The sequence below is a fragment of the Brassica napus genome, chromosome A10, assembly GCF_020379485.1.
Source record: "Brassica napus cultivar Da-Ae chromosome A10, Da-Ae, whole genome shotgun sequence".
Classification (NCBI taxonomy): domain Eukaryota; kingdom Viridiplantae; phylum Streptophyta; class Magnoliopsida; order Brassicales; family Brassicaceae; genus Brassica; species Brassica napus.
The window spans coordinates 1804047-1824096 of NC_063443.1; the positions used below are offsets into that span (position 1 = coordinate 1804047).

Genomic DNA, 20050 nt, shown 5'->3' on the forward strand with positions numbered 1-20050 from the left:
TGCGTGTGCTCAGATCCCTGAAAAATGCTCCAATGCCTTTTATATTCCAAAAACAATTAAACACATTGTTAGTCGTATATTATTTTGCAAACTAGACCGTTATAAAATTATTGTGATATAAAACACTACGAACCTGCAAGTGCTTCATGTACGTTTGTTGGAAGTAGCTCCGCAAATGCAAAGGGCAGTAGTCGTTGCATAAAGACATGACAATCATGACTCTTCATCCCAGAGAACTTTTGACCCTTTTCAACACATCTAGAGAGATTTGAAACATACCCATCGGGGAACTTCACTTCTGATGCCACCCAGTTGAACAACACCGACTTTTTTTCTGAAGACAGTCTGAATATCGGAACGGAAACTTGTCCATTGCTTTTAATATGTAACTCGCTTCTTGAGCAAATATCCGGCAAGTCCAACCTCGATTTTATGTTGTCTTTTGTCTTCCCTGGGACATTCAATATTGTATTCATGATGTTCTCAAAGAAATTCTTCTCTATATGCATCACATCGAGGTTGTGGCGCAGAAGAAGATCCTTCCAATATGGCAACTCCCAAAATATACTCTTCTTGTGCCAGTTGTGATGAACACCGTAAGAATCAGGCATATTACGAGGGACATGCCAATTACCACCCCAACGAACTGTTTCGTTAGCTCCGTAGTAGTCGATTTGTGCTTCAATTTGTTCTCCAGTTAGATATGGTGGAGAAGTGTCTCTCACAACCCTTTTGTGCCTAAACAAATTCTTGTTTCTTCGGTAAGGATGGCCAATGGGAAGAAATCGACGATGACAATCAAACCAACTTGTCTTCCTACCATTCTTCAGTTGAAACGCATCTGTCGTTCCATTACAATATGGACAAGCTAATCTCCCATGTGTAGTCCATCCAGACAACATCCCATATGCAGGAAAGTCACTTATGGTCCACAAAAGCATAGCTCGCATCGTAAAATTCGTCTTCGTTGAACAGTCATACGTCCTCACCCCTGTTGACCACAAATCCTTCAACTCTTTTATCAGTGGTTGTAGGAAAACATCCAGGGACCTTTTTGGATGGTTCGGACCAGGTATCAATATCGTCAAGAATAGCAACTCCCGTTGCATGCACATCTCCGGTGGCAGGTTGTATGGCGTAAGAAAGACTGGCCACAATGAATATTGTCTCCCTGACATTCCGAACGGACTAAATCCATCTGTGCATAATCCGAGATACACATTCCGGCTATTGCTAGCAAAATCCGGATGTACTTTGTTGAAATGTTTCCAGGCTCTTGCATCTGATGGATGAGTCATCTCACCATCCGTCTGAGTATGCTCGGCATGCCATCTCATCTTTGCAGCAGTCTGCTCTGATTGATACAATCTTTTCAATCTGTCTGTAATTGGTAGGTACCACATCCTTTGGTACGGTACCCTATTACGTCCCCGTCCTTGCGGCTTGAATCGTGGCTTCTTGCAGAATCGACATACTTCTAGCTTCTCATCATCTCCCCAATAGATCATGCAGTTGTCGATGCAGACATCTATCATCTCCGAAGGCAACCCAAGACTATAAACTAATTTCTGAATCTCATAATAAGAATCAGCAGACACATTGTCTTCCGGCAAATACTCTTTAAACAAGTCCGCCCATTCGTTCATGCAACTTTCAGGTAGATTGTGATCAGTTTTAATATTCATCATTCTAGCAGCCAACGACAATTTAGAGAGACCTTCTCTACAACCACTGTAAAGTGGTTGATTCGCCGCGTTTAACATTCCGTAAAACTTTTTTGCATCTATATTAGGTTCTTCATCTTCATCATGAGCTACGAATGCATCAGCTACCATATCATGAACCCTATCATAATCTACCATCTCCTCCTGATGGTAACTATGTTCATTATGCAAATGATGATTAACCGGTTCTTCCTGAAAATTGCTATTACTACTACTAGCTTCATTCTGATCATAATTATAACCTTCCCCATGTTGAAACCAGATATAGTAATTTGGCGTGAAACCTCTATTTATTAAATGCTTCCAAACATTTTCACGGTTTGCCAATTTCGAATTGTTGCATTTCCGACAAGGACAGAACATCTTACCACTTTCTTGGGCGAGCGGTGTTGAATCTGCTTGGTGCATAAATGTCTCCAGCCCCGCAAGGTATTCTTTCGTCACTCTCCCGTTAGCATCTCTATGCATATACATCCAATTCCGCAACTCGTAAATAGTCCCAGAGCCAGCCATTTTTTTTTCTTTCACGTTTTTTGTTGTTGGTGTGTTTAAAATGATGTTTCAACATCCATATTTATAGAAAATTTCGAATCTGGTAGTTGTAATTTTACTATGAAATTACGACGAAAATTAATTGTATGGCCAAAAAAAAAACGTGAGCCACCTACCAAGTTGGTGGATTCAAAATTTCTTCGTTAAGTACACGTAAAATATTTCGTCGTAAAGCACTCGCGAAATTTACGTGGCTTTTACGAGGAAATAGTTTTTCCTCGTAAAAGCCACGTCAATTTACATCGTCTTTACGACAAATATTTTTTGTCGTTACCTTACGACGAAATAACGATGCTTTTCTTTCTCAACGTACTTTCCTCGCAAAATCAACGTTTTTTTACGAGGATTATTTTTCCTCGTTAAACTTCCTCGTTAAAGATACGTTTTCTTGTAGTGAAAAGAGATTGTCTAATGCCACAGGTAACCTATCTGAAACCCTATCCTCTCCTTACCCTGTGGCTGTATAAAACGAAAAAATTGCAACTAAAAAATAAAAACAAAGAGAAGAAAATCTTCAGTTCTGCTCAGCAGCCACCATCACAGCATCGCCGGCTTTCTCCTTAGGAGCCACCACCACCATCTCAGTCGAATTAGGGTTTAGGTTAAGACCTAAAGGATTCTGAGATGGCTCCTCCAGTTCATGATCAGAAGGGTGGCTAAGGCTTTCCCCTGAACCACTTGAATCACCATCTTCATCCTCCTCTTCTTCCACTTCTTCCATTGGAAGATCACCTTCAGCTTCAGCCATCTCTACGTTCTGCTCCGGAACCCTCTCCTGCAACGGAACAGCGTTACTTATCATCTGTCCCGTCCTAAGCTTCTCTCTGTACTCCTCCATTTCAGTTCGATACCTCTCTTTGTCCTCCATCGCCTTCCCTTGGTAAACCGACTTCTCTTGCTCATTGAGCTTGTTCCAGAGCTCACCGATCATCCTGCTGATCTCCCGGTCCTTACCAGGGTTAAGCGGCTTCAGCCTAGCGTGCTGCTCAGCGAAAAAGAAGTTATAGCCGCTCCTGTTGGGTTTAGGATGAGCAGGGTCACGCCTTTTGATCTCTGACTTCTTTCTTCTCCTGCGGCGTTTCGTCACTCCTCCAGTAATCCCCTGAGGGTTGGCAGTGTTGAGGGAAACACCATGACTCTGTTGTGGAGCCAGCTCATAGATAACTCCTTTAAGCATTTCTGATCCCACCTTTACAGTTACAAGATAACCGTCTTCGAATTTCCCATCGATCTGTCCACTCACAATTGGACCATTTGAAGAACCTGAAACAATAACCACAGTTTTGTTATTTCTAGAGAGTTAATCAATAAACAAAATCTTTGGTCATAATCTCTCTTATTATTATTGTTTGATTAGTCGCTATGGTTTTATGCTTCAACAGTTCAACTACAAGTTTAGACCATTCATAGAATAAACAAAGAGAGAAAAAGAGTTGAGACCTCCAGGGAGATCACTAGAGTCCATCCTTGGTTGTGGCGTATAGGTTAAAGCTAGAAGCTCTTGTGGAGGTCTTATCACAAGTCCTGGTCCAGCGGATGGGTTCTGAAGAGAGTCTACAGAAAGAAAATAATGTTAATAACACAAACATAAAAAGTAAACTAAAGAAGAAGATTTGATTTTTGGTAGTAACCTGGAGGAGGAGTCTGGGCATTAGATCTAAAGAAGTAGAGTTGCTCATAGTTCTTAAGAAGGGAGAAGTAGTATTTGCGCAGGACAAAAGATGCGTTGGTTGCTGTTGGAGGAAAGACAAATGTGGCAGTTACTTCTTTCCATCTCCTTTCATTAACTATCTGCAATTCAAAACAAGGTAAAATGATGTCAATCAATGAGAAATAAATTAAAATAGGTCAATTGATATAGCCTAGGGTTTAAGTATAATTTTGAAATAACATACCTTACTGATTCCACCACGAGATGTTACCTCAATGAAAAGCTTGTGCAAGTCCAAATCTTTCCCTCCTATGATTGGAACCCTACATTAGTAAAAGACAGAGAATCTCATGTCATTAGTAAACATGAAACGTTTGCAGTTCAATCATCAGAGTCACGAGGGAAGCAATAAAAAAACTCACATGAATTTAGTTCCCAAGCGAGAATGAAGCCTTTCCAACGTAGCCATGAAGAGCTTGGGGTCTGCGACCACAGCTTCATACGTTGCTTCAGGGGTAATGCTAATATTGTTCATTGGAACTGATCCTTGCTTAAGACAAGAGCTTGATGCCATTCCTTACACACCAAAAAAATCGAAAAGAAAAGGTAAGCCACTTTTAAAATCATTAACCCTCCTTACCAACCACTAAACCCTCTTACAGCATTTACTTAATGAAACAAATGTCAGATACTTTAAGGCTCTGCACATCAAAAGTGCATTTAACCGTCATCCATAAGACAGAAACTCAAAGATACACATCAGTTTAATTTGAAGATATTATCCACACAGATGCAAATGAAGGAACAACAAGTAAAGAAGCAGATTGCAAAGTCCAAGAAAAAAAAAAGGCTTTAAAGGAAAAGCAGCAAAGCCCCCCTCCATGAATTCTCATCCTCTCTATGTTTCCTATATGCAAAACAAAAACTGAATAGACAGGTTGACATTAAATATAAAGCGACTTGTGCTAGAAAAAAGCGACTACAGTTAAGGATTCAATAACAACGACACATCTAGCCTAGCCACCCAATCTCTTTTTTTGTCTGTCAAAAAGTGAAAAAGAAGATTCTTTTCTTTTCTTGTTTTTTTTTTTTTGCCTGAGATTTTCAAAGAACACAAACCAAGAAATCCCTGAACAAGCATATCAACAAATACTTAACATGCATCTATAAAAAAAACTAACAACTTTCTCGAAAGGAGCCATTCCTTCTCTGCTATTATATGACCAAACAACGAATGAATCTTCCTTAGATGTTGTTATAGAGAAGACTTAAATAAAAGATTAAATAATAGTATAGAGAAGACTTGAAATGATTTTTTTTTTTAAAAGATCTCACCTTCTGACCAGTTAACCTTGAATATTCATAAAAAAAAATCAAAGCTTTATAATGGTGAAAGAAAATAATAGAGAATATAATGAAGGGACGCGTACGTTGGTGTGTATTGTGTAAATGAGGAACCCAGAGATGAAGAAATGATAATAACTGATGGGGAGGCTATATAATAGGTCAAATTTTATATATTTACCATAGGGTGAGAGAGAATTGAGCAATGTGAAATGATAAATGCACTATATATGGGAAAAAAAGATCGAGAAGAATTATATAAATTTTACAGAAAGGAAAATACTTTTCTATTTTTATTTAAATTTTAGATCTTGAAGATTGACCACAAAAACAGATTTCAAATATTAAATTTGGTATTTGTGGTAAATATAGTATGATTGAATTTTATTCAAACTAAAAGTAATCTATTTTTATATAAAAAAAGAGATAATAATTTGTATTATTTGTTAAATTTTGTTCTGAACGGTTATTTTTGAGTGGTGTGAAATCATTAAACTATAAATTTATTCACTGATTTCAAAGTTAAAATTAAAATAAGAAAATGTACACAAAATTACAAATGGATATAAATTCTTTCTAAATTAATAATGACAAAACAATGATGAATTTCTTTTCTCCACTACATTATTAGACTTGAAATTTTAAAAAAATATTCAATTGCTAAGCATGCATTCATAAAAATATTTATAGTACAATCAACATTAGAAGACAAGAAAATAAAGTATATATGTGTTTTCCAATCATAAATAATATTTAGTAATTATATGAATTAGTTAAGTGTTTTTAGTTCAGTGATTAAAAAGTTGATATTGTATTTTGTTCATGTTCTTATCGTAGTTTGTATTATTTTCTGTAAAAGGTTTAATAAAATATATATGATTCGACAAATACTTATTTTAGATATTAAAATTTTGACTTGGCACATTTCATTATTTTGTGTACTATTTGATCAAATCCAACCATATATAGCTAAGAATGGTAACACAGTCAACTATTGTCTATTAAAAGTTTTTGACTAATAAGAATTTAAATTATTGTGTTTTCTTAGTTAATGCTATGAATGTGGATAAAAACTACTTGAGCATATCTAATCAAATCAAATTAAAATAGGAACTTAATAATTCAAAAAGGAGATAATAACAAGAAAGTCTGCATTTTAAATTTATTTTTATTCAAAGTTTGAGGGATGAAATAGAAAATGATAAATGGAAAATAAAAATGGGATATAATCTTAACTAATGGGATTGATATGCACAGCTTTGTAAGGAAAAGTGAGAAAAAAATCTTAGGATTTTTTAGTATAAAATATTTATAATATATATACCTTTTTTCAATATAGATCTTACTAGTAAAATATCATGTAATTTGTTTTGAGTATAAAGTGTTAAATGCTAGAAACAAGTAAAATCATTTTGCACTATCAGTTATGTGTAAAGATATTTGCTTGTTTACTAGAATAAGATTTGCGTTTTGTGCATGGTGAATTTATATGAAAATTATTTAAAAAAAATTGTATGGAAAAATAAAATTTATATTACTGATCGAATTAATATTTTTGGCCCCTTCAATAGTTGTTTAAATTTTTTTTTGTTAAGTAAATAATTTGTTTACTAATGAGCTGATCTCATTTTTTAAAAGATTTTAAGTCAAAAAATCACTTATTGCATAAGAACCTAACATTTAGTCAGAAGAATCTCAGGTCTACTATTTGGTTACAATGAAACTATGTCAGCTCGATATTATATCATGATTTAGCAATTTAAAAATTAATTATGGATATGAGAAGTTTACGTTCACATGCCAATCCTATGTATCTTCAATATTTTTCTCATTTTTGTGTCACTTTTTTCATTTTGGTTATTGCTCGATATAAATTTTGATTTTTGAGTTTATTTTCATTTCGTTATTTTGTTTTGGTCTCAGATTTAGAAAATGTTTAAGATTTAAAATTATTAAAGAGATACATACTTAGGTTAAGATCCACGCGTTATGCAGAATAAATATTTTATATTTATTATTTATTTTATGTTTCTTTGCATATTATGAAATAATAGAATAATAATTATATATTAAATAACTAAGAAATCAGTTACTATTATGTAATAAATTGGTGTGCTCATATAAATCAAACGGCCGCTCTTGTTTATTCGCAATCATTTTAGGGTAGATAAATTAAAACAATCAATCTTATCTATCGTATATGATATATAATTAAATTTAAATAATATTAACATAAATATATAGTATACTTTTAATATGGATATTTATTAAATGAGGTTTCTACTCATATAATTTTATGATTATTTGCATATTTGTGTAACAAAATTTTACACCAGTGATTTTTTTTATTGTGGAATGTTTAATGGTTTCAATAATTTATAATCATTTACTTTTTAAAACTAAAATATTAACTTTTCAATATATGTTCAACACATATATCAAAATATAAGTATGTATTTTCATATGATGTAAAGTTTAATTTAAATGATATGAAATATATGTATATATATTAACATAAACAACTATTAAAATAAAATTATTTATTCATATGATTTTATAATAATTTTATCTTATTATAGAAAAATATTTAATCTTTGATCACAAAATTTTATGTGAGAATTTTAACAGTTTTAGTAATTTATACTCGTTTTGAAAAATCTAAAATACAACATATAAAAAAATCTAAATTTTTATTAAATGATTAATGTAATTGTGTAATTTATTTTAATAATAAATAATTAAAAAAATGATATAAAGTATACAAATTGTTAACAAATCTTTATTATTTAAAATCATTAATTGTCATATATATCTTAATCACATTAGGTAATTATGTATGTTTTATTTAAGCAAATAATATATAATAATTTCAATTTGATAAATGAATGATTCATAATGTACACAATATATAATATAACATTCTCTAACAATTTAATTTTGGACTAACAAAATTCTCAATTGATTATCAATCTACTTGGTAAGCAAAATTAACATTATAATTACGTGACAACTCAACATTGTACTTTTTTTAATTAATACAAACTACAAATTATAATTTTTTAAATGTTTCTCAATTAATATATAGGTGATTTCCGTGCAACATTCGCTTTTAATGTTATAAGGAAATTATTTCTTCTAAATACATATTCAAAAGATTTGTCTTACATGAAAAAGTTGAAAAGATGGTAATAGCATAAAGCAACAAAAACTATGATATTACAGTATAACCATAGTGATATACAAACACATGATCATCAGAACTATACACACAATATATCTCTAAAAAGCTTCAAGAAGAGTGAAGGTCCACGGAAGATCTTCTCCAACCTCGATTCTTTGACGCAACCCTAACCTAAAAGACACGACAAACAACAAAAGTATTAGTAAAAAGATATTTACACATGAATAATTAGAGCATATAGTTTTGGAAACTTCTTTTGACGACTAACCTTTGATGATAAAGGAGGCAAAGATGCTCGTCTTGTAAGCTCCTTTCTTTCCTCCTGAACAGCTTTTAATCTTTCTCTCAACAGTTCCACTTCATTCTCAATCTTTAACCTCTCATAATCAACCGCAGACATTGACTTCCTCCTTGAACCAGAAGAGCTTAGCGACTGTTTGCGTGGACGACACAGTGGAGGAAGCTTTCGAGCAATCCCCGAGACAATGAAACCATTGTTAGCCGAAGATTCTTCTAAATTCTTCTTTTTCCCCACGTTCTCTTTTTCTTCCTTCACCATGTAAACATCACGCACACGTGAGTACGCAACTTCTGAATCCGACGTATACAAATATCTGTTCTTATCTTCCCTATAAGGCATGTCAAGAACCGTTCCATCATGTTCTTGAACAAGCAAAGCTCTTCTCTCTTGAGGTGGTTCTTTGTTTTGGTTCTCTTTTGGTAAAGAACATTCAGATTCCTCTGCCTCAACGAGTAGATCTCTATAAGCTTCGACTTCTTTCTCCAAGAAATGTTTTTCCCTCTCGCGACGTATCAAAATGTCTTTGAGTATGACCATCTCTTCGGCATCGAACGTAGATTTCTCCTCGACCATTCTTTGGAATTGCATGGCTTCCATTTCTATCGCTGCCTTCTCATCTTGCAGCCTATGTATCATCGCCATGGCTTCATCAGCTGCTGATGCTGCGGCGCTTCTCTCTTTGTCTAGCTCAACACAAACCGCTGCTCGAGCAGCTCGCTCTTTTTTCAATGCTTCCTCTAACTCCTTCACAGAGTTTTCCTCTACATTTCTAACAAAACATAGACTTGCTGATGAATTAAGTGATACAGTTTTTTCAAGTTCCGGCCAATGAGACGGGCTAGTCCTCTCTTCTGTCTTTACATCATCTGTAACATACAAATTAAACACTAGATCAACACACGTTCAAGAATGGACCATATCGACCAGCTATAAGCAGGGCCGGATCTAAGATTTTGAGGGTTTGAAACATTTATTAAAAGCTCTAGTTAAAAACAAATCAATAGTTTAGAAGCTTATTTCTATGCAAAACAATCTTTGGGGGCGAAGGCCCTGGCTTTAAGATAAGAAACAAAACCTTTGCGGTCGTCGTTGGCTCTGATAAAGACATTATCATAAGGTTGCATCAAAGGATGTTTAACGGTCTCATCAAAAGCCTCTGATGAAGAAACGGATCCAAGACTTCCGTAATCCACACGGCATCTCCTAGGGTTCTTAAGACCTTTTCTTGGTCTTCGTGTAACAAAACGCTTACCTTTCACTCCCTGGACGGTCAGGAGATTCATCACGTTCTGTTCATCTCTTGATGCATCTTCCTCTGTTTCATCCTTAACCCTAGCATTACTTACATCACCACTGTTCTTTCTCACCAGCTTCATTTCAACAAAACGTTTCGAATCATCATCACTAGTAATGGAACCAAAAGGGATCTTGCTTTTGATCAATCTATCTACGGATGAGATTTTCTCTGATGCACAAGCCAGCAGATCCCCTTCAATGCACATGTTTGGATCACCGAAACGTCCGTTGTGGAATCTTGGAAGAGAGAAACCTAAAAGCCCTAGAGATCTCAACACGACATGTATAAAAAGAGATGTGCAGAGAAGCAAATAAGCAATGGAGAGATTCAGAAATGCGCCTACGAGACCAGTTAAACTCCAATCGTGACACAGCATTTTTTTTGTAAATAGATGAGAGTTTCTTTAGCTTCAAAGAGTCTTCTAATACGTAATGTATCTGTTAATCAAATCTATGTCACGTTCAGACAATCATGCGTCCGAAAAATCTGTAGAGAACAGAAACATTGATTATCTTCTCGAGCTTTGGTAATCTAAAATGTAATCATCAATTTATAGCAAACGGATGCAAGCCACAAGTTATTAACTATTTTTAAATATCGATTCTTAATTAATCATCTAAATAAAAAGTATAGATTCAACATGAAATCAATGTATGTAGTATAGTATAACATATGTCATAATGTGTTTGTCCATGGAGATAAATTAGACTAATGTGACAATTATGGTGATTTTTGTTGAACAACGCATTATGGTGTATGAATATACAAAAAATTCAATCAAATGTTGATGTTGATTCTGTCACTACGTTGTATATTAGACAAAATTACCAAATTACCCTTACAACTGAACCATCCGGTTTGATGAACCACAAATTAATAACTATTTTTAAAGATCGTTCTTAACCGATCATTGAAATAAAAAAACTATAGATTCAACATGAAATTGAGGTATGTTGTATAGTATAACATATGCCACAATAACATTGTGTTTGTCCATGAAGATGAATTAGACAAATGTAAAAGTTATGGTGGTTGTTTTTAGAACAACGCATTGTGGTGTTTGAATATGCAAAAATGCATGCAAGTATTGATGTTGACTTTGTCACTACGTTGTATATTAGACAAAATTACCAAACTACCCCTACAAGTCAACCATCTACTTTGATGAACCACAAATTATTAACTATTTTTAAAGATCGTTCTTAATCGATAATAGAAATAAAAAATATAGATTCAACGTGAAACTGAGGTATGTAGTATAGTATAACATATGCCACATTGTAGTTGTACATGAAGATGAATTAGACTAATGCAAGAGTTATGGAGAAATTTTTTTAAAACGCGTTATGATGTTTGAATATGTAAAAAATGCATGCAAGTATTGACGTTGACTCTGTCATTACGTTGCATATTAGACTAACTTACCAAACTACTCCTACTAGTGAACCATTGATGAACCACAAGTTGATAACTATTTTAAAAAATCGTTCGAAATAAAAAAATATATAGATTTAACGTGAAACTGAGGTATGTATACAATATAGCATATGTTTGGTTGTATATGAATATGAATAGACTAATGCGAGAGTTATGATGATTTTTTTTGAACAACGCGTTATGGTGTTTGAATATGTAAAAAAAGCATGCAAGTATTTACGTTGACTCTGTCATTACGTTGTATATTAGGCAAAGTTATCAAAAATGTATATTAGGCAAAGTTATCAAAATACCCTACTAGTGAACTATTGATGAACCACAAGTTAATATCTATTTTTAAAAATCGTTCTTAATCGATCATTGAAATAAAAAAAAAAATAGATTCAACGTGAAACTGAGGTATGCAGTATAGTATAGTATATGTCATATTGTGGTTGTCCATAAAGATGAATTAGACTAATGTGAGTGTTATGGTGAATTTTTTTGAACAACGCGTTATGATACTTGAATATGTAAGAAATGCATGCAAGTATTAACGTTGACTCTGTCACTATGTTGTATATTTGGTAAAATTACCAAACTACCCATACTAGTGAACCATTGATGAACCACAACTTAATAACTATTTTTAAAAATCGTTTTTAATCGATTATTGAAATAAAAATATAGATTCAACGTGAAACTAAGGTATGTAGTATAGTATATCATATGCCACATTGTGGTTGTTCATGAAGATGAGTTAGACTAATGCGAGAGTTATGGTGAATTTTTTTGAACAATGCGTTATGGTATTTGAATATGTAAAAAATGCATGCAAGTATTAACATTGACAAGTGAATTATTAATGAACCACAAGTTAATAACTATTTTTAAAAATTGTTCTTAATCGAAATAAAAAAATATAGATTCAACGTAAAACTGATGTATGTAGTATAGTATATCATATGCCACATTGTGGTTGTCCATGAAGATAAATTAGACTAATGCCAGCGTTATGGTGATTTTTTTTTGAACAACGCGTTATGATACTTGAATATGTAATAGATGCATGCAAGTATTGGCGTTGACTCTGTTTACATTGTATATTAGGCAAAGTTATCAAAATACCCCTACTAGTGAACTATTAATGAACCACATGTTAAATAACTATTTTTAAAAATCGTTCTTAATCGATCATTGAAATAAAAAAATATAGATTCAACGTGAAACTGAGGTATGTAGTATAGTATAGCATATGTGAGCGTTATGGTTATTTTTTTTGAACAACGCGTTATGATTCTTGAATATGTAAAAAATTCATACAAGTATTAACGTTGACTCTGTCATTATGTTGTATATTAGGCAAAATTACTAAACTACCCATAATAGTAAATCTTAGATGAACCCCAAATTAATAACTATTTTTAAAAATCGTTCTTATTCGATCATTGAAAAAAAAATAGATTTAACGTGAAACTAAAGTATGTAGTATAATATATCATATGCTACATTGAAGTTGTCCATGAAAAAGAATTACATTAATGCGAGTTATGGTGATTTTTTTTGGAACAACGCGGTTATAGTGTTTGAATATGTAAAAAATGCATGCAAGTATTGTTATTGACTCTATCACTACATTGTTATATTAGGTGAAATTACTAAACTACCCCTACTAGTGAACTATCCCGTTTGATGAGCCGGTCAATTAAAAAGAAAAAGGTAATAGGGTTTTAAGAACAGAACCAAGGATTATGAGAACCGAACCGGATCTAAACCCTAAACCTCTGTGAAACCTGAACCGGTGAGTTTCTTCCTCACTTTGCATCACTTCGTGTAATCGATTCGATCGAGTGAGGGCGAGTTTCATGGCTCTCGTTCGATTTATCTCTTCTCGGAAGCTTTCGACACCGTTTTTCAGTAGAAATGTTGATCGATTCGAGCTGACACGCATTGGATCGATTCGAGCTGCGTTCTTCTCGACTCAGAAGCTCATAGGCGACGAACCAGTTCTCGTGAGTTTTCGCATCCTTGTATTCAAATTTGGCGGCCTTTGATTAGTTGAATTAGTGATAAAGTGATGAACTTTATGATTCTCAGATGATTAACGACTTAACTGTTTGGTTAAAACGGAATCAGGTTAGAGATTTCATACACAGAGCACTGTATGATGCAAAACACGGATACTTCTCTCAAAGATCGCAATCTGTTGGGGTTCTTGAGAGAAGCATTAAGTTCAACCAGCTTGAAGGTAAAGCTAAGCCATTCAAGTCTCACTTGCCTTTGATAGTATTGTTGGATTAAGTTACCATTTCTTGGAAGTATACCAATATTAGTTGTAGTCCTTCAGGATGGGGTCTTTATTGGAGCATTGTCGACTAGTTTTTTTCTTTGTGTATATATATAGGGAGAAAGGCGTACATGAAACTATTGGAGAAAGTTTACAAGCAGAGTGACATTTCTTGGTTTACTCCTGTGGAGCTCTTCAAGGTGATTTGTCTTTGATCTCTACTTGGAACAGCTTTCTCTTGTCGTAAGTATCCCATTTTTATGATTTCAATCCTCCTCTCTTGCAGCCTTGGTATGCTCATGGGATTGCAGAAGCTATACTACGAACCACCAATCTCTCAGTTCCTTTAAAGGTTTCACTTTTGTGATCTTCTACGTCTCACTACTTTATTTAATTTCAGGACAATACCAAACATGAAATGTCCTCTCTGGTTTCTGTAGTTGTACTGAATCCTGAGCTATCTTTACCTACCAGCCTATATGAGAGAACTAGTTAATGATAGCCTTAGCCTTTAACCTGTTTCAGTTGCTCATGCGTTGAAAACTTGAAATAGAGAAACAATGATTTACCTAAAAAAGTGTTTAGAGTAGTTTATAATCATTTGAACACACAATTGAACGGTGAATAGAAAGTAAAGCCATTGATTTTCTGTTTAAGATCATATGTTTGTTGAATATTTTCATCCCGGTTTGTGAGTCTACGTTTGCACTGATTCTTCTGTACATCGATAACACTTAAAACATGTGCTTAGATATATGAAATCGGCGGTGGATCCGGAACCTGTGCGAAGGGTATATTGGACTACATAATGTTGAATGCTCCTGAGAGAATCTACAATAACATGAGCTACACGTACGTATGCCCCTGTTTTAAGCATCTTTTTGCTTGAATTTCAGCATAGTGAGTTAGTAACCTGTTATGGAACATGCTGCAACTATATTAACTGCATGATTTTTTTTTTTTTCAGATCTATAGAAATCAGTCCGTCACTGGCTAAGATTCAAAAGGAAACTGTTGCCCAAGTTGGAAGTCATCTATCAAAGTTCCGAGTTGAATGCCGTGATGCATCTGACCTATCTGGATGGAGTGAGTTTCTTTCTTTTGAATCTGATGCAGATTCTCTATCATTTTTTCTTGTTCTGTGGCTAGTCTGGAATTAGTTTATGTTTGAAAATGCTAAACTTTGCGAGCTGTTCACCAAACTTCGTAATGTAACATTCTTAAAAACTTGATCTAGTCAGAGATATCGCTAATCAGATGAGGTTATGCTGAAAACTTAGCGAGTTGTTTCTAAGCTAGCCCACCACGTTAAATGAAGTTCTCTATCTGTGCTTATAGAGTAAAATTTCAAACAGGGAATGTGGAGCAACAACCATGCTGGGTGATAATGCTCGAGGTACGCAATTAAGTAGTTGTTAATAGGCTGTATTGAAGAGGAATCCACGTCTAAAAATTTGTATTAACTTGTGCCATTGCAGGTGCTAGATAATCTCCCACATGATCTTGTCTATTCCCAAAGCCAACTTTCCCCATGGATGGAAGTCTTGGTTGAAAATAAACCGGAGAGGTGCAGAGAATACTGGTTTTGGCTCTAATGATTTTTTTACATTTATGCTTCTTTTGATCCCAGATCTCTTATAAACTAGCAGCGAATCACTCTCTGAGCTATACAAGCCTTTAGAGGATCCACTGATCAAGCGCTGCATTGACATTGTTGAACACGAAGCTCCTCCGGTTTCAAAACCAAAAGAAATCTGGTCAAAACTGTTTCCCAAACCTAGGCGTTGTTGGCTTCCAACAGGTTGTTTGGTAAGGGGGAAAAATGGTGTCCACTTATTAAAGCAGGTGCTGCGTTGCTCTGTTCTAATTATGTGAAATTACAGAAACTGCTGGAGGTTTTACATGAAAAGCTACCAAAGATGTCCCTAATCGCTTCTGACTTTAGCTTCTTGCCGGACGTGAAAGTTCCTGGTGAAAGAGCCCCATTGGTTTCAACAAAGGTTTGTTCCCTTTTTCCACTTCTAACTATGCATTGACACCTTTCTCAGGATGTGTAGACTGTTTAATCACTAAACTAGATATGCCCAAAGTTAAGTCTACACGTCATTGTTTGAATCAAGAACTTTGTTTCAACGTAAGACAGTGTCCTTTTCCATTGCTTATATCAAACTTGGTTCAATCATACATGAGAATGGTTTTTCACCCTTTAAGTGGTAATTATGATCTCTTTTAACAACGTTTGTATTTGCAGAAAGATGGATCTAGCTCAGATTACAGTAGTTATCTGGACGCCAAGGTATGAGATATCTGAGAACTTCCTTCTCTGATTAATTGTTCTGTTTATTCTCCATTGCAACCTGGTTAGTCTTATTCAAACATCAGAAACATATGTAACTTGGGATGATCTTTTGCAGGGTGATGCTGATATATTTTTCCCAACTGACTTTTGGCTTTTGGAACGAATGGATCATTATTGTTCTGGCTGGAGGAAGACTGAGAAAGACGGGACACCATCGAAAAAAGGAAGGAAAAGGCGAACTCTCACTGTAAACACACAGATTCTCCTTAAAAACATTACAACAAGAGAAGATATTTCTGAAAACTTTCAATAACTTGTCTTCTATTTTTCGGCATGTAGCTGGATACATCAGCATTCATGGATGAGTTTGGTTTACCTTCAAAGACGAGAACAAAGGACGGATACAACCCGTTACTTGATGACTTCAAGAACACTAAGTTCTATCTTAGTGTCCCAACACACAACACTAAGTAAAGCAAAGAGGTACCATCAGCTCATAGAACGTCTGATTTTTGCAGAAGATTAAATGCCTTTTGGTAAAGGAGTCAGAGATTACAAATAAAAGATTTTTTAAACATTTGTTTCTCTTTTTGTAATAATTTTATATCAAGTTCAATCAAGATTCCCTCTGTGCAATGAAAAGAGCACACGAACATGATTACTGGAGCACATTTGAGAAACTCTGAGAACCAGAGAGATTTTATTTCTGAGATGGCCAAGACGTTTTAAGATGTCAAATGAAATAAACATACTATATTTGTGGAATCTCATCACTTCTTTTAGATATTGTTACAAATTCTGAAAAAAAGATTCGAATCTATGCTTCATAAAGAAAAAAATGTATATGATAGAGAGACAGAGGGAGATGTTGAGCTATCTTAACTGTATGATCATCAATGTCGAGAAACCCCTCTCTGCTTTGTCTGAACATTTCAAAGGCTTCCTTACCGTTCTAATCCAGCGACCGTGGAATTCGTCTGAGAAGTTGAATCCGGATCCCCCACACTCTCTAACCGACTTTCAAGAATCTCTACAACATTATCCGGCGGGCATTTGTCACTGGACTTCTTCGGATTCATCTGACAGAAACAATCAGGCCATGAGTTCGTGTAAAACGACTCAGGAGATACGCGTTTGTGAGGCCCTCCGAAGTTCGTTTTCAGCATTACTCGCCTCACTGCTTCTTCGAACCCAGCGGTTTTTCCTTTCTCTCTAGCTATGAAGATTGGAGCTAAAGCCTTTCTGTCCGGTCTGATCGTGGTGCGGAAACCGTAGTAGAGGCGATGACCTAAGAGGTTGTTGGCGAAGTTGCTCGGTCCATCGTATGTTGGCATGAAAATGTCGGAAAGGAGACAGACCATGTAATCCACAGCTGATCCTATTAATCCTTGTGAGCTTGCTGACAGCTCCTCAGAGGGGTCCACCGAGCTATGGTTGTCAAGCCGTGGGAATAAGGTACGAAACGGTGACATGAACCTTTCCCCGCCAAAAAGCTCACCAGCTGCTAGGTATATCCTTGTGGAGTTGTCGAATCTCATCGCTCGTAATATAAGACCTACCTGCACCACAAGGATCAACCAAACTGTCATGTTGCATTTCTAAAGCCTGCACTTATGATTATCTGTTGCTGTCTAGCTTATCAGTTATCTACTTGTGGATTTTGGATAAAAAGAGTAAAAAAGAACTTTACCTCCTCAGGGGTCAGTGGACACTTCCCGATAGCCCTTCTTTCATTGTAGATAAGCCTTTTCTCTGCGAAATTCTCTTTACGGTACTTCCTAAGTATCTTCTGTTCCTCAGGGTTAAATATGTCAAAGCACCTGCATAATATAGACAAAAGAACCATGTGTGTTGATGTATGTAAGATGATAATACAAAGGCAACCAACTTCTTTTGCAAGAGGCTTCAACAAGAATCAACTTTGATCTATAAATTACTTAAATAGAAATGAAATTGCAGCTGATGGTTGAAGAAATAATTTTTTGTTGTTGGGACGATAGCATTACCCTGCAAAAGCCAACATATCCATTTCGAAACGAAGATGGATAGACATGAAGTGGCCCTGTGACCGGAGTTTGTCAACAATTGATTCACTCAACTTCATGATGTGTGGCTTGAATCTCAAAGCATGGTAGTTCACTCTGCACCTTAACCGTTGATACTCAGGATTGTCAATTTCCTCCGCCAACCGATGTGAAAAAGGTGTAAGATAGATAGCACTATGTTCTTTCATTGCCTTTAGAGCAGTTGTCAGGTACCAATCAATAGGAGCATCTCGAGGAGGACGAATCTGTTTCAAAGAGAAAAATGAGCACACGTGTATATATATTCTTTACTTTCAGAAGCTTATATGGAAACAAGTCGCATTCCTTTATGTTTGTACCTGAAACGCTTTGATCTTCTTGGTTTTCCCATTTTTGTGAACATCGGGGATCTTTCCCACAATCCTAACATCATACTTCAGTGTCTCAATAAAATGTTCTACGTCATATATTCCCTGGAATCCACTGCGGAAAAGAAAAGCAAATATTAGAGAACGCAGATACATACTCAAATCATTTATGCAATGGCATTTGCACTTCTGAGCATACTAACACCTCCTGTCCTTCACATTAGGTGATTAAACCATCTTAGAACTTATCTGTCTGATGATATTTATAAAAGCTACAAATTGCAACACGTTCACACTAGTAGCCACTATTAATCAAATCTTTATTTTACAGAAAGTCCCTTAATTTCTAATATTAATGCTATGCAATGTCTAAAGGAAGCAACGTACTTGGCATCATGCCAAAACGAGTTTGCATCTAGTTCGGGCAACACAAGTGTAGCATTCATGATCCGAGCAGCAAGTACTGCATTACATATCTGCAACATCCATCCACATGTCAATATTTAGCCATTAAGGGGATTGAACCTATCTCAAGTCCACTATATTTACAGATTAGACACCTACCGCACTACGTTGCTGATTCAAACCACCATTACACCGAACACGAAGATAACCATTCGTCTCCTTCGTCGGAGCTGCAAAAGTAATCGTATCATCAATACAAGCTTGGAACGCCCCAAGACTTCTGAGATTAGCATCAAGTTATAAATCTTTACAGCTCAAAAACATGAGATGAACATACGAGGCCAGTCAGATCGTGGAGCGGAAGATGGTCTCCAACCACCAGAATCAGCACTCTCCCAAAGCTCCTCCACGTTTATCTGCTCAAATACCATATACAATCCATCAATCAATCAACAAAAGACTGACTAAATCTCGATTCAGATCTCATCTAACCTGATCTACAGCCTACAAGTCACTAACTCAGAATCCACACTAAAAAGTGTAACTGACCTTAGAAGGACGCGTCGGCTCGGGACTACCACCGATGTTAAACGAGAAAAGCAGCGAGAGAGTACAGATCAGTAGAACTATGACTCCGATGGAGAGTTTCGCCACCATCCCCTTCGTTCCAACTCCTCCCGCCTTCCCATGGAGACGGTGGTGCCCTAACCTGCACCATCACTCAAAAATCAGCACCGATCCAACTAATTTCACTCTGTTTATACGAAAATCGCATCACACAGACGACAAATTTTCTCGAGAAATCAAAAAATTTCACAGAAAAGTGAAAGAGAAGAAGGAGCTTGGTTTCGTCTACCTTCGCATCGCGTTTGCAATCAGGAAGAGAACAAGATCTTCTCCGGTGATTTGTGAATTTGCACCACTTTTTTTCTGTTAAATCTCTCCGCTGGAGTCTTTCGTTCTCACTAGAGCGAGATGTGGATTTTTTCGTTAATCCAAGTGAATTAATTACAATCCCCGCATCAAACCGTAATCGGTTCTCTGGATTAAACCGGCCGGTTGATTGTTTTAGAACCAGGTTTAGTGGCTTACCTTTTACTAATTAAATATCAATATTGATTCATATTTGTTTTAAGCTCTATAAAAATTGTATAGTACTTTTATAAAAACAAATAAATTGTTTGTTATATTTATTAATTTA

General features: G+C 35.3%; 4 protein-coding genes across 6 annotated transcripts; 1 reads left to right on the forward strand and 3 right to left on the reverse strand.

The window, feature by feature from the left end:
* Nucleotides 1-2678: 2678 nt before the first annotated feature.
* On the reverse strand, nucleotides 2679-4923 carry LOC106370095 (high mobility group B protein 15). The gene is made up of 5 exons (XM_013810165.3): nucleotides 4350-4923; nucleotides 4172-4250; nucleotides 3908-4067; nucleotides 3717-3830; nucleotides 2679-3539 (listed from the first exon to the last, which is right to left on the reverse strand). The coding sequence occupies exons 1-5, from the start codon at nucleotides 4499-4501 to the stop codon at nucleotides 2791-2793; spliced, it is 1254 nt and encodes a 417-aa protein (XP_013665619.2). The 5' UTR covers nucleotides 4502-4923; the 3' UTR covers nucleotides 2679-2790.
* A 3487-nt stretch (nucleotides 4924-8410) lies between these two features.
* On the reverse strand, nucleotides 8411-10809 carry LOC106370812 (golgin subfamily A member 4). The gene is made up of 3 exons (XM_013810791.3): nucleotides 9829-10809; nucleotides 8721-9619; nucleotides 8411-8623 (listed from the first exon to the last, which is right to left on the reverse strand). Exons 1-3 carry the CDS (start codon nucleotides 10424-10426, stop codon nucleotides 8561-8563), a joined length of 1560 nt encoding a protein of 519 aa, XP_013666245.3. The 5' UTR covers nucleotides 10427-10809; the 3' UTR covers nucleotides 8411-8560.
* A 2455-nt stretch (nucleotides 10810-13264) lies between these two features.
* Nucleotides 13265-16711, forward strand: BNAA10G03040D. Of its 2 annotated transcripts, none has more exons than XM_048743427.1 (13): nucleotides 13265-13478; nucleotides 13603-13714; nucleotides 13871-13953; nucleotides 14040-14105; nucleotides 14505-14605; nucleotides 14721-14839; nucleotides 15109-15149; nucleotides 15232-15320; nucleotides 15400-15562; nucleotides 15637-15753; nucleotides 16005-16049; nucleotides 16168-16299; nucleotides 16392-16711. In XM_048743427.1, exons 1-13 carry the CDS (start codon nucleotides 13332-13334, stop codon nucleotides 16524-16526), a joined length of 1350 nt encoding a protein of 449 aa, XP_048599384.1. In that variant the 5' UTR covers nucleotides 13265-13331; the 3' UTR covers nucleotides 16527-16711. The 2 variants fall into 2 exon arrangements, with proteins under 2 accessions (XP_048599384.1, XP_013666437.2); XM_013810983.3 differs by having other exon boundaries at nucleotides 15403-15562.
* Nucleotides 16712-16785: 74 nt separating this feature from the next.
* Nucleotides 16786-19881, reverse strand: LOC106370973 (O-fucosyltransferase 1). 2 transcript variants are annotated; one of them, XM_013810980.3, is made up of 9 exons: nucleotides 19706-19881; nucleotides 19399-19558; nucleotides 19187-19265; nucleotides 19009-19079; nucleotides 18832-18920; nucleotides 18436-18559; nucleotides 18059-18342; nucleotides 17743-17872; nucleotides 16786-17611 (listed from the first exon to the last, which is right to left on the reverse strand). In XM_013810980.3, the coding sequence occupies exons 1-9, from the start codon at nucleotides 19711-19713 to the stop codon at nucleotides 16997-16999; spliced, it is 1560 nt and encodes a 519-aa protein (XP_013666434.2). In that variant the 5' UTR covers nucleotides 19714-19881; the 3' UTR covers nucleotides 16786-16996. The 2 variants fall into 2 exon arrangements, with proteins under 2 accessions (XP_013666434.2, XP_013666435.2); XM_013810981.3 differs by lacking the exon at nucleotides 19706-19881 and having other exon boundaries at nucleotides 19161-19265.
* Between the last annotated feature and the right edge of the window lie 169 nt (nucleotides 19882-20050).